Source organism: Lathyrus oleraceus, chromosome 6, assembly GCF_024323335.1.
Source record: "Lathyrus oleraceus cultivar Zhongwan6 chromosome 6, CAAS_Psat_ZW6_1.0, whole genome shotgun sequence".
In the NCBI taxonomy this organism is placed as follows: Eukaryota; Viridiplantae; Streptophyta; class Magnoliopsida; order Fabales; family Fabaceae; genus Lathyrus; species Lathyrus oleraceus.
The window spans coordinates 400,877,613-400,895,838 of NC_066584.1; the positions used below are offsets into that span (position 1 = coordinate 400,877,613).

An 18,226-nucleotide genomic window follows, 5' to 3' on the forward strand; every position below is an offset into this window, starting at 1 on the left:
CCAATGATACTTAAGCTCGGGTTGCTCAACATACATGACTGGAATGAGAGATTAGTTAGTCATCATTATCCCCTAAATGAAAAATAAGGTGAAATTTGCAAATGACAATACTCTAGCTGCTGAAGATATTGGCGATGTTCTTATTATGAGGAAAGATGGCAAACAAATAGTAATTTTCAATGTATTGTACATGTCATGCATGAATAGAAATTTCTCAGCATAAGGCAACTAATCGAGAAGAATTACAAAGTGTTGATCAAAGATAAGATGATGAAATCAACTCAGGTGGCAAGTTAATATTGAAGGCACCTATGTCCCAGAACCAAACCCTTAAGATTGAACTCTATGTGATGGAGCACAAGTGTTTAGCAACTGCACCTAGCAGGGATGAATGGTTATGACACTACAGACTTGGTCATCTTAACTTAAAAGATATCAAAAACTTGAAGAGAAAGAACGTGGTTCTAAGACTGCCAGAGATTCACATTCTAGATGAAGTATGTGAAGAATGTTTGTAGACCAAGCAACACAAGAAGAGTTTTAGCAAGGATGAAGGAAGAAACTCTAAAGCTATTCTTGAAGTGATATAACCTAATGTGTATGGTCATATCCAGTTGGAGGTAAGATATACTTTGTCATAGTCATTGATGATTTCAGCCAAAAATTATGGACATACCTAATCAAGAAGAAAAGTGATGCATTTGATGTGTTCACAAAGTTTAAATCTATGGTAGATAGACAAAGTGGTCAAAAGTTCAAGACTTTAAGGACTGATTATAGTGGAGAGTATGTTTCCAATGATTTTGTTGTTCTATGTGAAAAGGAAAGGATTATTCATGAGGTGGTGCCACCCTACACTCTATGGGAAAATGGAACTATTTAGAGGAAGAATATGACCATTATGAACATGATAAAAAGTATGCTAAGAGGCATGCACTTGCCTATTGAGTTATGACATGAGATTGTGTCGACTACAACATACATCCTTAATAGATGTTCAACTAAGAGATTTGAGGGGATTACACCATAAGAATGTTGATTTGGTTTCAAGCCTAGAATGAGTCACTTAACGGTGTTTGGATCTATAACACATAGACATGTGCTTGATCAATTGAGGATAAAACTTGATGACAAGTCAAATCTAATGATACTGATAGGATATCATTCGATTGGAGGTTACAAACTGTATGATCATGTGGGCAAGAAAGTTGTGATCAGCAGAGATATGATCATATATGAGTTGAAGGAATGAGACCGGAATGATAGCGTCAATGAGGATTCAATAATAATCCTATGCGATGAACCAGCTAGTGAAATTGACTGTGGAATTTGACCAAAAAAGGTGGAGTTCAAGCAGGCCTCAAAAGACAAGAAACATGACCACAAGGCTATAGGAATGTGTGATCACATCAAATTATTTGGTAAATGATAAAGGTGAACTGATACATTATGATTTCTATGCATACACTAAGGCAGTCAATGTAATCGAGGCATTGAAGGAATCGAAATGGATGTAAGTTATGATAGAGGAACTGAAGTCCATAGAAGTCAATAAAAGATGGTCACAAGTCAAATTTCCACAAGTTAAGAATGCAATTGATGTGAAGTGGGTTTACAAAGTGAAGTTGAATCCAAAAGGAGAAGTAACCAGACACAAAGTAAGATTTGTAGTCAAAGGATTTCTTCAGAGAGAAGGAATCGACTTTGATGAAGTTTTTGTACCAGTTGCTAGGATTGAAGCAATCAGGTTGGTTGATGGCCTAGCAAACATGAAAAACAGGTACATGTGTTACGTGGATATGAAAGGTTCACTTTTGAATGGTCCCTTAGATTAATAAGTTTATGTAGCACAACCAGGCGGTGTTATGAAGCAAGGCCAAGAAACCAAGGTATACAGGTTGCATAAAGCCTTGTATGTATTTAAACAAGCTCTAAGAGATTGAAATAAGAAGATAGAAGGATTTATGTGGGAGAAAGAGTTTGTAAAATGCACAACTGAACATGGTGTATATGTTAAAATAAGCATGAGTGAATTGGTGCACTCTTTCTTCTTCACGTTTCTTTTCAAGCATAATTCAATGTTACAAGTGCAGTTTCCACACTTGCAAGTCAGTATTTGCTCATAATTTTCTAATTCCTCGCACAACTTTTTCAGTCAACCAAAATAGATCACAATAGTGGATCCTTTATGTTTTCAGTTTGCAGTTTGCAAGTTTTGCCTTCAACTGTTGTATACGCAGACCATTGAAAACTGAAAGCCTCTCTTTTATATCCATCCAAAGATCATGCGCTACCTTCATGTGTGACATGGTGGAACATAGCAAAGGCTTGGTGATATTTATCATCCACGAGACCAACAACGAGTTATCCATCCACTAGTCTTCAAGATCCGTTGAATCTTCATCTGGTTTCTTGATAGTTCCTTCTACAAAGCCAAATTTCTTTCTAAATCTCAATGCAGCTCGGAGTGAGCGCACCCACTCCACTTATCATATTTTTCTCCTTTTAGTTGGACTTGCATCACCAAGCTTCTATGATTACCATTTGGTGTTATTTCATAGGGAGAAATGGTTTTTCTTACCTTTCTTTCACCAACATTCTTGCCATTTTCTCTATTAACAACAACTTCTTTTTTGTTTTATGTGATTTTGTTTTCTTCTCCATCCATGGAAATAAGAAACGAGACAACCAATTTCTTAGACCAGGATTTGCTCTGATACCTTAAAGAAATAAATGGAGGTGAATTATGTATTTTCTATTAATTCTAAACGCTATATTTATACAACAAAACTATGATTTATTTTACTAAAATATCATGTTAAACTTATGGTAATCAGAATTAATTTAGAGATATTCATTATGACAAGATCAAGTATGATCATGCTTAATATAGCAACTTAATATATGACAAGATCAAATATGACCATGATTAATATAGTAACTTAATAAAAAAAACTGTTATATTGCGATGTTTCTCGTATTCATGTGCACACTAATTTTAAGAAAATATATTATATTTGGATCATGAGGAAACATCGGTTTATTCATGAAGTTTAGTTACTACATTAGTTATATATTTGAAAAATAAATATGTTGTAGTACATAGATGCTAATACTAATTTTTAGCGAAACTATATTTACATATTTATGCCTATAATTAAATTCTATAAACCAAGTTAGAAAATGTAAATAATTATAATCATTTTTAATAATTATAATCATTAGTAAAAATCAATTTTAAGGTGGTTCATAGATAATGTGATTTTGGTGAAGCTTTCTTTATCACTTTTTCACCTATGATGCATATGTATGGATACGGTATTTGGTGCTAGTACCGATATATGATATGACATTTTTTTAAAATTTAAAATACAGATACGTTAATAAGAAATAAGAATTTTCTATAAAAATGTATGAGTAAAGAACTAAATGGTTAGATTCATTATAAAAAAATTGAAAAAACAAAAAATAATATTAAAATACAATAAATAAAATTAAAACACATAAATATACTATATTGATATTTGAGAAAACCATAAATTTTATTTAAAACCAAATAATATAAAAAATGAAGTATCACAAGTACGCTACACCATCTATATTTAGAGAGTAAGAACTTGGAAGAATCAAAATAAATTGCATTCGCAATAGTGTAACAATGGCTGAAGACAAAATTTAATTTCTATTTTCTAAGAATGATTTATTCACTTGTTATTCTTTTATTTTCATGAGCATAGATCAATAGAAATTAGTCTAACATTATAAATATATTCAATAAAATAAAAACTAACTTAAATTAATAATTATATTGAAAATATTAAAAGCGAACTAATAATAGAATTATACTTCATCGGTTCCTTTTTAAGTATCATATTTTAAAAAGAAAAAAGTGTTGTTTTTTAAATGTCATTTTAAAGTATTAATTGTTGTTTTGTCAAAATTATTCATATTTATTGATTATATAGAGAGAAAAAAATTAAAAAAATTAATATAAAATTAAGGATAAAATAGGAAAAAAAAAGATAATTATGGTGTAAAAAGTAAGAAGTATAATATACCACACTAATTAAAATATATGTATACAAAATCAGCATAGCTCATGATCTTGGTAGAGTATAAGATGTATCCTTTATAAAACTTCATGAGTAGGAATAAAGTAATATGCAAATTAGAGTGACTCAGCAATTTCTAACTTAAATTCTTCATTTACATAACATTGTACAAGAGAAAAAATTCTATCTACTAAGTATCTAATTAGTATTAAGAAACTGCTGATTTGTTCAGAAGTTTCATCATGAAGTTGAACTTAACATCTGGTGAGGTCTTTGGTTGTGGCCAGTTTGCTCCTTCTGGAACCTTTATAGATTTGAAACTTCTCCCTTCGTATAACTTTGTCGCTGCAGGATTTCGTAAATCACAGTGTAATGCAATTGCGCGACAGCCCCAACTTCTGGCTTGGGATTCTGCCTTAGCCACCAACTGTTTTGCTATTCCTTTCTGTCTAAACTTTTCTCGCACTGCCACATTTGATATGTATGCAACTCCAGTCCTACAATATATTTTTATATTTAAAAGTTACAAAATCAATTCTCATCACCTATGAACCAAACACGGACACTGGAAACATGACACTGTCAGTGTCAGTTTCGGACACAGACACACCTTTTTTCGGAAGTGTCGGTACTATAGAGCCAAACACACACTTAAGGAAGCACAGTTCAAAAGTTTACTACAACATATAGGCCAGATTCATCATTCATGCCATAAATCCTCAGTCACTAACCCAATTTTCAGAAACAAGTTTTAACTCACCTTCTCTGTCGCAGCGGTCCCTTTCTAGGAAGAAAGTCGGCAACGGTATCCACTGTCAATATGCCAGCTACATATCCCTTGTTGAGGCTTAACTTCCCGTCAAATCCCGCAATTTTGAAATCTTCACTTCCAAATAAGAAAGTTTGATCAAGTGAATTGCCGATCACAGCAACCAGACAGGTTCTTTTGCAACCGTTCGGCAAAGAGAATCCTGCTAACATAGCCACCAATCTATCCATCCTCAACACGAAATCTAATGGAAATGAATATTCAGGAAAGAAAGAACTGCAATGAGTCTCCGCCACTTCCCAACAGTCCTCTAATCTCGCCTCTCTAACAGTAATTTCAGGAGACACAGTTGGAAACAAATCAACAACTTGACTGGCTCTGCATAATCCTACATCCAAACACCATTACTTTAAGTTCCTACCGTACTTAACATCGCAAATTATGAAATTTTCCAGCACCCGATATATCCATTTTCTCTTTAACTTACAGTCCAACTTATTAAAGATATATGCTTTCTTTGGACAAACAGCTTAATTAAGCACTAATCATATAAGTGATTATGTATAAGTTATTTCTATAACAAAAGATAAAATAAAGTCATACAGTTTGCATATATGCTATAAGCTGGAAAGCTAACGCGAATAAGCTGACAATAGCTTATGGACATATCATAAGTTGTGTTTACACAAGCTCTCCCAAAAAGCCTCACAAGTACTTATGTCATAATATAATCTAAAATAAGTTAATCCAAACATGCCTTAATTGCAGTAATAAACAGTGTTTTCAATATTTCATTTTTCAATCAAACCTACCTCCCTTTAACAACACTAATTGAAAATCTTCCAGTTTAATTCATTTTCCCCATATTTCTCAGAAGACAAGTTGATCCAATGCTTTCAAATTTCATAGACATCATCATCAGCTTTCAAATTTCAACCATTATTCCACTTCATCCAATAACACAATTAAAGAATTTGACAACAATAAGTCAAATATGGTAACAGAAGAAGTTACAGAACAACAAGTTAAGCTAAAAAATTGAACAAAGTACCTGATTGGGAGGGAGAAAGAATTGATAATTCATGAGATGAAGGTGAAACCCAAGATGGGAAAGCACTTGATTTCTTAAAATTAGTATTGAAAGATGAGATTTTTGAAGTGTATATAGGAGTTGGAGATACTGAAGTTCCAAGAGGAATTGACCCCATTTTGTGGAGGGTTGTTTTTGAGGTGAATGAAAGAATGTTGTAGAGAAGAGAAGGGTTAGATTATGAGTTTCCAAATATGTGGGGTCACTCACATTGACAGCTTCAGAGACAGACATGAGTTAAATTCCTTGGATCTGTAACATTGTCTTCTGATTTTATTTTGTTTTAGATTCACGTTGAGTTGCTAGAAATGTTATGATTAGATAATTATCATTTTTTTGTGTAATTCAAATTTTGTAATCTTTTTTTTTTTCAAAATGTAAAGATAAATTATGTGATCTAAAATATGTTTTATGGCAAGACACTTGTCATGCAATTATTTACTTAATTTTTTTTTTATTTCTACAGTTTTTGTTTATTTTTACAAAAATAAGAATATTTACTACATAATTATATATTTTAATTAAAAAATTAAGTTACAAAAAGATTAAAAAAATATATTTACTACATCAACAATCTACATGAAAGTTGGACTTGGTGCAAAATCCACTTCTTGGACGTTTCAACATTAGCTTTATGATTCCCATATTTCACATTATTTATAGTATTTGGAAGAGGGTATTTATAACGACAACGACAGAAACAACAGTTGCTTGAGGCGAAGCAGGCTTAGAACAAAGCATCTTCCAACCATCAATAGAAGAGGGATTGTTGGAAAAGTTCAATAAAGAACTCAACCAGCTCCAAAGATCAATCGCAAAACCACAATCGAAAAACAAGTGATGGAAACTTCAGGGGCAACACAACAAAGAGGCCAATGCGACGCCAAAAAAATACCTCTGGACATGATAAAATCATCCGTAGGAAGTTTAAGATGAAACATGCGCCAAATGAGGATAGATCTACTAGGAGGGATGTGAGCATTCCAGGGGTTTTTACTTCAAGTAATAATCTCCAGCCGAATAGATTTGAAGGAATAAACTTCTCTAAGGTCAAGAATACCATTGACATTCAAGTTCCAAAAAAGAAAATCCTCATCATTGCTGACCTACAATTTGTACTTATCGATTAAGGGTTGTAGAAACGGGAACCAAATGAACGAGTCAGGAGGAAAGTTCCAAGAGTTTTGCAGCTACAGATCTGAAATCAGGATATTGGGGTTAATCTGCTTTTGAATCAGAAAATCCAAATCAGTGTTATGAATTAGCGGATCACTGTCCCAAGAGTCTTTCTAGAAGCGGATCTTGTGACTTGAACCAATTAACCAACTAGAATTAAGAAATAGATTAGGAACCTCAGTTTTGATACTGGACCAGATAGTAGATGAAATATGACGTGTAATAAATATCCTCTTAACAATTGTTAAGTGGGACTCTCTAGTATCTGATTGAAAACGAGCACACAAACAAACACAAAACAAAATGTCAGGTCTAGAAGCAGTCAAGTATAAGAGAGAACCAATCATACTTATGTATACCTTCTGTTCTACCTTAATAGTTACCTCATCCTTCTCAAGGATGTATGTATGATGCATATGAGTCTTTGACATCTTGCATTCTGACATGTCAAATTTCTTCATAAGTTCTTTGGTGTACTTGCTCAGATGGATGTACGTTCCTTCTAGACTTTGATTGATCTGAATCCCTAGAAAGAACTTAAGTTCTCCCTTCAGACTCATTCCAAATTCTTCCTGCATAGACTTAGAAAATTCCTTACATAAGGTAGCATTAACAGGACCAAATATGATATCATCAACGTAAATTTAACAATAAGAATGTCATTTTTGAATGACTTATAGAAAGGAGATGTATTAACTTTCCCTCTGGTGAAATCATTTTCTAATAGAAAACTGTTCAGTCTTTCATACCATGCTCCAGGAACTTGTTTCAGACCATACAATGATTTCTTCAGTTTATAAACAAAATTTGGATTTTTTAGGATTTTTAGAACCAAAGGGTTAGTGTACATACACTTCTTTAGTAATGTAACCGTTCAGAAAGGCACTATTAACATCCATCTGATATAAGATGATGTTATGATTAACAACAGAGGAAATTAAGAGACGAATAGACATTAACCTGGTAATTGGTGCAAAGGTTTCTGTATATTCAATCCCTTCTTGCTGACTATAACCTTGTGCTACCAGTCGAGCCTTATTTCTTACTACCTCTCCTTATTTGTTTAGCTTGTTTCTGAAGACCTACTTTGTTCCAATAACGCGAGTTCCTTTGGGTCTTGGCACCATATCCCACACATCATTTCCGGAGAATTGATTAAGTTCCTCTTGCATATCCAGAATCCATTTTGTGTCCAAAAGCGCTTCATCAATTGATGTAGTCTCTATTAAAGAGACTAACCCCAAAAGAGTTTCTTTAGAAGGTTTGAAAGAGGATTTAGTTCAGATAGGTTCAGACTTGTCTCCGATAATCAAATCTTCAGAATATGAAGATCTCTGACTATGCCTTCTTATAGGAGTCTAAGCTTCAACATCTTTTGGCTGAGGAGCTTCAAAATCTTTTGCTTCAGCTTCTTTGGCTTCTAAAGTCTTTCCTTTAGAACCTGAATAAGTGATCTCTAGATATGCAAATTTCTCAACTAGCTTTGACTTTTCAGAGTCAAGCTTACCATCGAATCTGACATGTATTAATTCTTCAACAATCTGTGTCTCAGTATTGTATACTTTATAGCCTTTTGAGCATTCAGAGTATCCTAACATGATGCATTTTTGTGCCTTAGAACCAAACTTGCTCAGATTCTCCTTATGTTCAACATAAAACAAGAACATCCAAAAGGATGAAAATATGATATGTTAGGCTTCAAATTCTTCAACGATTCATAAGGAGTCTTACCCAGAATAGGTCTCATAGAGATCCTGTTCTGAATATAACACGCTGTGTTGACAGCCTCTGACCAAAAGTGCTTAGTCACATTAGTCTCATTGACCATGATTCTGGTCATTTCTTACAGAGTCTTATCCTTCCTCTCTATAACTCTATTTCCTTGTGGAGTTCTAGGACAGGAGAAATCATAGGAAATGCCATTAACATCAAAGAGTTTTTCAAAGTCTTTATTTTTAAATTCTCCACCATGACCACTTATGACTTTACAATTTTGATATCCTTCTCATTTTGCACTTGGGAGCAGAAGGTAGAAAACACAAAATGTGACTCATCCTTGTGTCTGAAAATTTTCACCCATGTCCATCTACTGTAGTCATCAACAATGACTAGTCCATACTTCTTACCATTAACAAAGGCAATTTTCACTAAACCAAACAAGTCAATGTAAAGAAGCTCTAATGGTCTGTAGGTTGAAGCAACATTTTTAGCCTTGAAAGAAGTTTTAGAAAACTTGACTTTCTGACATGCTTCACAAAGAAAATCTGAAGCAAACTTTCGATTAGGCAAACCTCTGGCTAAATTGAGCTTATTTAGCTGAGAAATCCTCTTCATGATAACATGGCCCAATCGGCTATGCCACTTCCATTGCTCTTCATTTACAAACATAAGACATTTTACATTCTGATTTTTCAAATCAGAAAGTTTGACCTTGTAAATGTTGTTCTTCCTCTTTCAATTGAAAAGAACTGAGCCATCTTTTTGAATGACAACTTTACACGACTTTTGATTGAAAATAATGTCATAATCATTATCACTTAGTTGACTTATGGAACAAATTATGCATTAATCCTTCAACTAAAATAACATTACTAATGGAAGGAAGTGTATCGTTACCTACTATTCCGGAGCCAATGATCTTCCCTTTCTGATCACCTCCGAAATCGACGATGCTTCCAGGCTTAAGTTCCAGGCTTTGGAGCATATGCCTTCTTCCCGTCATGTGTTGCGAGCATCCAGAGTCCAGGTACCATGACTAGTGTCTTAACTCTGCTGCTAAGAATATTTGCAACATATACTACCTTATCCTTAGGTACCCATATATTTCTGGGTCCTTTTGGGTTAGTCTTCCCAGAGTTCTTAACGAACTTTGATTTCTGTGCAGGATATCTATACATGAATGCATGATTAAAAAGGGCATAAGTATTTTCTTTAGCCTTAGGTTTAGAAATAGTTCTACCTTTAGGCCTAACATCATTTTGTTTCCCATAAGGAATAAAATGTGACTAAAGAGTATTTGGCTTGTCATCTTTTTCAGAATTAGATTCATCATCAGAATCATAGCCAATACCCATTGTCCCGTTTCTGCTAACGCCATAAATCATGGAAGCCATCAAGCTTCTATTCAGGATTCTAGCAAGAAATTAATGGAAAGATTTATCATATTTTGTATAATATCACCAGAACCTGTAGAGGCTTTAGAAAAAAAATTCTTTTTAGGTTTGAGACTCTTACATTGAGGCATAGAGTTGTTGTTTTTCAAAATGAGATTTTCTTCACTCAAACTTGAAAAATCTTTCTGAAGCTTACAATAAGCTTCTGTTTCAGATACACGAATCTTCTTTAGATCCTTGTATTTGTCCAGAAGATTCTGATATTTTTCCAGAACTTATGATAAACTAGATTCAAGCTCAGAACTAGAAAGTTCATAAAATACCTCTTCAGAATATGACTTTGATTCTGATTCTGATTGAATCGTTTCTGCAGGAGCTTATGTGCAAGTCATCGGTTCTACGTTAGTTTTCTCTTCTTCAGAATCGTCTTCCGAAGACTCTGAATCATCCCATGTATCCATCAGACCCTTCTTCTTTCCTCTGAAGTTCTTCCTGTGCCTTTCTTTCTTTAACTTGGGACATTCATTCTTGGAGTGTCCAGGCTCCTTAAACTCAAAGCACATGAGTTCTTTGCCAACTCCAGTCTTATTGAATTCAGAAATGGACTCAGAATGACCACATATCCTTCTTTGTCCTCTGCATTTTCCTTTCCTTTTCTTACAAAGTTAATTAATGCGTCTGGACAGAAGAGACAATTCATCATCATCATCTTCTTCTTCTGATTCCTCTTCAGAATCTTCATCAGTTTCTGCTTGAAGATCTTTTATCTTCTCAGGTCTTCCTGAAGACTTCAGAGCAATAAACTCGCTCTTTCTCTTGGGCTAATCTTCCTCGAGCTCAATCTCACGACTTCTTAAAGAACTAACCAGATCTTCAGGAGAAGTGTTCTTAAGATCCTTTGATAACTTCAGAACTGTTACCATAGGCTTCCATCATTTAGGTAGACTTCTGATGATCTTTCTAACATGATAAGCAGTAGGATACCCTTTATCCAGAACCTTAAATCCTACAACAAGAGTTTGAAACCCTTAGGACATGTTCTTGACAATTTCTTCATCCTCTATTTTGAATGCTTCATATTTTTGAATCAAGTAAAGAGCCTTGGTTTCTTTTACTTGTGCATTCCCCTAATGCGTCATTCTCAGAGAATCAAATATAGATTTGGCAGTATCTATGTTGGTGATCTTTTCATACTCAGTGTATGAAATAGAATTTAGCAAAACGGTTCTTGCTTTGTTATGATTCTTATAGTCTTTCTTTTGTTGATCATTCATCACTCTTCTTTCAACTTTATTGCCACTTGCATCTACTGGGTGTACGTAGCCATCAACTACCATATCCCATAGATCAACATCATGACATAGAAAGAATCTTTCTATTCTATCATTCCAATAGTCAAATCTATCTCCATCAAAAACTGGAAGTTTAGCATTGTAATGATCTCTATCATTTGTTTGAGTAGGTGATGGTGAAACAACCATTGTGTTTCACGCTGGATTTTTATCTGACACTATTAAGTGTTTGATAATATTATCCATACCAGAAACAGAGCTCTGATGCCAATTGAAGGTGGCAAGAAACACAAGAAATGGGGGGGGGGGGGGGTGAATTGGGTTTCTAATTTTTTTTTCCAAAACCAACTCAATAAAGCAATAACACGAAGAAGAAAAATAAGGTTATTTTTATACTAGTTTACTGGTAACGAAACTACCTCTAGTCCATCCTACCAAGGTGATTTCGTCTTCTCAAAAAGGACTTAATACACTATATTAAAACCTGATTACAGACACCACAAAGACAAACCATCTTTGTCTTCTTGAGTCTATCTAGCTAAAACCTAGTCACTCAAGAAAACCACTCAAACAACTTTGAGATTTAAAAGTTTGTGTTTACAAAGAATTCTTCTAATAAAGCATATTAATACAATATTAATACAAAGAATAGATCACACAATAACGAGTAACAACTCTTGTGTGTTTACAAAGACTATACATAAAATATTTACTTCACCAAAAACGTGTTTATGAGCGTAGTTTTAGCACAGTGAATTAGCGTAAGCAATAGCCTAAGCATTAGCCACATCTTCCAATCTTCTAATAATGCTTTATATAGGCAGTTAAAATATCCATTCGAGGGTAGAATTAGAATAGAAAATTGCAGTTGTCTCTTTGTGTAACGGTTTGCATATAGGAGACAAAATGGTATAATAGTATTGTTCTTAGTCCATAAAATCAGCGTAGTGGAGGGAATGGTGATCTTGTACTATGTACTATTTTTATGATGGAAACCTTTTGATCTTATCTTCAAATCTTCAGAGGCTTCTAATTAAATGATGTTGAAGCATGCTTAGAAGGATCAAGAGACTAGTTGGCAGAATCTTTAGAACTTTGGTCTTCAGAGTCTTGACATAGTTCCTCATAACCTAGTATTCAGAGTCTTTGGATCTTGTTCTTCAGAACTTTAGCATAAAATCTTGAAGGTATACAATCCTTCATAAGCTCTTCAATCAGAGTCACAGTCAGAAGCTTTAGCACAGATGTTCGTCAAAATCGTTGTCTAAGAGTTTTCTAGAACTTGACAGCATCTTGTAAAACACTTGTATCTCTTCAGAGTCAGAGTTTTTTTATTCCAAAATCTAATGGTGTCACACGTCAATGCTTCAGAGTCAGAATCTGTTAGCAAAATCTACACACTAGATAAAAACCATTAGTGTACACAATTATTCTCTAAGAAATAATGCATTGTTATCATCAAAACTAAAGGCTAGATGCAGAACCAAATCTTGTTCTTACAAACTCCTTCTTGAAATTATTCAAGTACAACCAACTAGGTTGATCCGCTTCAAAGGAGATCCCAAATCCTAACCAGTTTTCCACCCCTTTCCATATATTTCTAGATGTGGGACAATGGAACAAAAGATACTGGATATTTTCATCCTCCAAAAAACAAAGATCACAAGGTAAATCATAAAGGATAGTTAAAATACCTCTTATATAGTTGATCTCTGCTTGAAAGTCTATTGAGGAACAACCTCAAACCAAAAAGCTTGATTTTTGGTGGGATTTTGTTCCTCTAACCTTAAATTCATGTTAAAGTGATGAATTAGATGTTTAATTAACGAGTATATGATGTGTTAATCATGATGTGATATGGATATGATGTTTTCTGTTGGATTTGGGTGATTAGGGATCAAATTGGAGCTTTGATAGGGCTCTAATGGTGGAATTACATTATGGTTTTTTGATATTATGGACGACCTCACTTAGCGAGGATGAAGCCTCGCTTAGCAAAGAAGGGTATCGCTTAGCGAGCATGTACAGAGCGTGACTTTTTTTGGTTTTGGGGTCTCGCTTAGTGAAGTTGTAGGTCGCTTAGCGAGCGTGACAACGCAAAGTTTCCATTTTGACTCTAATTGTCGGTCTGTCTCTGATTTTAGCGACTGCTGATTGTTGTTTGGTCGTGTTTAATGGACGAATTGATATGATTGAGTGCTATGTGGATTTTGGTTTGATATGTGCATATATATTGTGAAGTGCAAGTATAATTATGTGAATTATCGTACATACTTGCTAATGTTTGTTAAGATGCATAGTTCGAAGTGAGAACTACCGTTGATGGTTTTAAATGCATGATTGTTTATAGTCAGATGTGGGGATGTAATCATTGTTGAGTTGTTGTCGTTGCATTATTATATGTCATACATCATATGTTGTCATTGTTGTGAAAGAGATGCATAGTTCCAAGTAAGGTTCTTAGGGCCACTAGCTCCCTATAACGACCACCTTGGTGCCATTTAAGGAGAAGAACATACCTATAGTAGAATGAACCCTCAATCACTGACATATGACCCCAAACACCCATATCAAGCTCCGATCTTTGAGTGTGGTTTAGGAAGGTTTGGTAGTGATCACTTTCAGAAACTCTGCCTCAAAGGGGGAGAAGAGGATGAGAACCATTATGTGAGAAACGACAGGGAGGTAAAGGTAGAAGTATGGACTGAGAGAATCATTCAAAACAACCATATTTTCCCTTTCCATTGTAGAACACATCTCCAGGATGACTTATTTCTCATCACCTAAGGAAGAAAATTTAAGATGCTATCGAAAAAGAGTCATTATCGATACCACCTCTATTATCAATGTCGGAGTTAGTGGAACTCTTGCAACTCCCAAACATGCCTAGCTCCAACAATTTGTAGTAAACTATCCCGTCGGGACATTTGGAGCTTTTATAGCCATATGTGTATTACGAGTCAAAGTCTCCATTAGGTTTCCACTCTCGTTTAAATACCTAATTATCACCATAATCTAGTAAAGAAATAAGAAAGGGTATTGAACCTGTACTTGTGAATATAGACTTGAACTGGATAACATTGAAGGAATATTGAAGGGTTCAGATAAAATTCTCAAGGATTTCGGAGAAAAAATGTGTGAAAAAGTAGAAGAGTTAAGGTTGAACCCCTTTAATACAATTTAGAGACTATGGATGATCAAGGGTCTCCTAGGTTTTCCATCAGATTCGTAAAGCTATACACACTTTTAAATATGTGCAGGAGGTTAAGGGAAATTTGGCGTCCCGAGACTAAATCATCACTGATTGCATTTAATGCCTCTCTTTCTTTTCAGTTTAATTGGCGTTTGGGGATTTTCCTCGGTTGATGTTTGAGGATTCACCTCGTTGACACTTGGGAATGCATCCAAAGTCATGCTTGAGGGGCTCACTCTAGGTATGAACGATGATCCCCATGCCTGAGGGACTCACCACATATATGGAGGATGCACTCCATGCCCAAAATACTCCCTCGGTGCTTGAGGGACTCGCCCCCTACTTGTGGGAGTCATCTAGATATGTGGGGGGAAGGCAAACTATATCACTTCATACTTTCAAAGCTCTCGTGCTTGAGGAAAAGGGTATTTGTATATTTGTAAATGATCCACAAAAGACAGCCCAAAATTTCACTTAAGGAGGGCGACATGACATTTTGCCTACACTTGTTTCCTATCTGCTCATTTAGTGGAACAAACACCCATTTCTTAGTTATGCCACTTATTTTCTAGATTGTCCGTCTGATTAATAGGAACATGGAAAATGATGTGTATCAATCCATAACGGTGCAAAAAAGGAGTCAAAGGGAAAGATCACGTCCTCCAGAATAGTAGGGGAGTTGGTTGTCCATTCGACGCTCCTAGTAGTGTTTACCACTAACTACAAAAAAATCTAGAAAATTAGACTATTACTGCAGTTTCAATTGCCTAATTCACGAAAATGACATTTTTTGAAAACTCCGTAATTTGGATGCCGCTATGTATAAAACGAAGTTTTGTAGGAATCGCCACACACATCGTCTTGTAGAAAGCGACGCTTCTGTTTTTGTGACTAACGGCGGCTATAACCGCCGCAATTTTCAACATACCAATTTAAAAAAATGAAAGTTACAACTAAACCGACCTAATTTTCAATTTTCATTTAAAAAAAATATAATAAATATGTGGGAAATATCACTTTTATTTTCATTTCCACTTGGATTTTCCTATAAAAACACATATAGTGTAAACAATTCAGTTTGATTATCATATAAATAAAGCAGAAAAAACTTAGTAAAAACAAGCAACCAAAATAGCCAGACCAGTGAGCATGCTAGCCAAGTAATGTTGAAAAATAAACATGAATAATCCAAATAAAGCTACAAAATAGGAAAATTACTGAACAAACTAGAAAAATCAAACAGCAAAAATAGAAGATCTAGATATATATTGAAGCAACAAAATGGTAAAATATAAATATTACTCAAACTCAAGTAAACTAATGGCTAATGTATAGAGTCAGAGTCAATGAAAGGTGATCCATAGGAAAAATCTGTCAGACAACATAAGAAGAAAGTAAGTGGGACTGTATATAGTTCAAACTCCCAAATTTACATATAAAACAATAATAAGATTTGATCCAATTTCATTAACTTTATTGACGTTTTTAAACATAAAAACTAACTTAATACGGAAAAAAGTACCAAGTTAAAACAAATAAAGCATACTAAGGATTATATATTGACACAAATATTTAAGTTAAGAATCTTACTGCAGTTTTGCCAAACTAAAATAATATTAAAATGAGCTTATTTTTGTTTGTTTAGAATAATCTAACCTCTATTTATTGATATCCTATATTATTCCATGCTCGTGTGTTTAGCACGGGTAAATAACACTAGTTATAAATTAAGAAAAATGACAGTTATAAGATGAGTTTTTAATTTGTTGAAGTTTATTTTCCACATTAACCAATATTTACTTTTCTTTCACATATTATTATTTGAGTGGATTTTAGTAGAAGGATATATATATATATATATATATATATATATATATATATATATATATTATATATATATATTATATATAATATATATATATATATATTATATTATATATATATTATATTATATATATATATTATTTTTCCTAACTATTGATATTATGGTTTGTTAGGTTTGTTAGGGTTGACCTTAATTTCAAGCTATTAAAGATAGGTCTATATATAAAATTTTGTAACATGTCATAAAAAAACAATAAGAATACAACATATGTTTCAAGTTTACTTTCTATTATGACATCTGAGCTTGGTTCTGATTCGGAAGAGATATTGTAGAAGAAAAATACCTCCAAATCTGAAACATGACGGATAAATTTGAATATTATTTCAATTGGATACTTAATAGTGGTGTTTCACACCACACAACTCTTTTGACCTAAATATTGAAGAAAATCAGAAAATTTAAAAAATGCTTGAAAATTAGTATTAGAAGACTTTGGAAAAGAGTTCCGGTAGTCAATTTTTGTGTATCGGAAGACTTTGCAAAAGAGTTCCGGTACTCATTTTTCAAGTATTTTTTTAATCTTTTTTGTATACCGGAAGACATTATAAAAGAGTTCCGGTAGTCAATTTTTGTGCACTGAAACTTTTTTGCAAAGTCTTCCGATACACACAAAAAAAATTAAAAAATATTACCAGAACTCTTTTGTAAACTCTTCCGGTACGCAAAATAAAATTTAAAAAATATTTAAAAATAAAATAATAAATTAGTTAAAATATATAAGGGTAAAATTGGTATTTTTTATAAAATATAGGGGTACATGGATAAATGTAGGGGTATAAAGTAAAATTTTCTAGTTTAAAATATGGGAGATGTGAATTTATCAAGTTCCCTTACGTTAAGAGATGTGTTATTGGTTACTAACTTTAAATACAGTCTAATTTCAACTCATAAACTAACATATGGTTTAAATTATCATGTGATTTATGATCAAATATTTTACACAATACAAAACCAAGCCTCGAAGAGAAAGATTGAATCAGGTGACCTGCATAAAAGGGTTTATGTGTTCACAAAGCGACATCAACAAGGCTTCATGGGTGCGACTAGGAAGGACACGACAACCTTATGACACACCAGAATGAGACATTCCTCAAATCAAGTCCTTCAACATATTTCACATTTAGTCAAGTGCAATTTTGATAGAGCAAACTGTTATGATGTATTGTCACAAAGGCAAAACAACGTAGATAATCTTTCCTTTTAAGTATTAATAAAACCGAAGCACCTCTCGAATTGATTCACGGTGACTTATGGGGGAAATACTTTATTGTCACAAACAATGGATCACATTAATTTCTAACCATTGCAGATGACCACACTCGTGGAATATGGGTATATTTAATGAAGCACAAGACATACACTTTACAACATTTGATTAGTTTTAGCAATCTAATCAAAAGGATTAGGAGTTACAATGGGATCGACTTTACTAACAAATGCTTCACTCAAAAAGAAGGGATCGTGCATGAAAAAATTTGTGTTGCCACACCTCAACAAAATGGACGTGTGGAACGCAAGCATGGAAATTTTTTGAACATAGCACGAGCCTTGCGTTTTCAAGCAAATATCCCATTGCATTTTTGGGGATATTGTGTATCGACAGCGGCGACATATCTAATCAATAAAACCCATACAATGGCAAATAAGGGAATCACT

General features: G+C 33.8%; 1 protein-coding gene across 1 annotated transcript; it reads right to left on the minus strand.

The window, feature by feature from the left end:
* Nucleotides 1–4,109: 4,109 nt before the first annotated feature.
* On the minus strand, nt 4,110–6,187 carry LOC127093589 (uncharacterized). The gene is made up of 3 exons (XM_051032535.1): nt 5,873–6,187; nt 4,813–5,209; nt 4,110–4,549 (listed from the first exon to the last, which is right to left on the minus strand). The coding sequence occupies exons 1-3, from the start codon at nt 6,027–6,029 to the stop codon at nt 4,261–4,263; spliced, it is 843 nt and encodes a 280-aa protein (XP_050888492.1). The 5' UTR covers nt 6,030–6,187; the 3' UTR covers nt 4,110–4,260.
* Nucleotides 6,188–18,226: the final 12,039 nt, after the last annotated feature.

Excerpts from the sequence above, each read along its gene's own strand:
- LOC127093589 (XM_051032535.1), bottom strand. The coding sequence starts at position 6,029 with ATGGGGTCAATTCCTCTTGGAACTTCAGTATCTCCAACTCCTATATAC. Across the intron at positions 5,210-5,872 it reads TCTTTCTCCCTCCCAATCAG|GATTATGCAGAGCCAGTCAA; the intron begins GTACTTTGTTCA and ends GTTTGGATGTAG. Across the intron at positions 4,550-4,812 it reads GGACCGCTGCGACAGAGAAG|GACTGGAGTTGCATACATAT; the intron begins GTGAGTTAAAAC and ends AATATATTGTAG.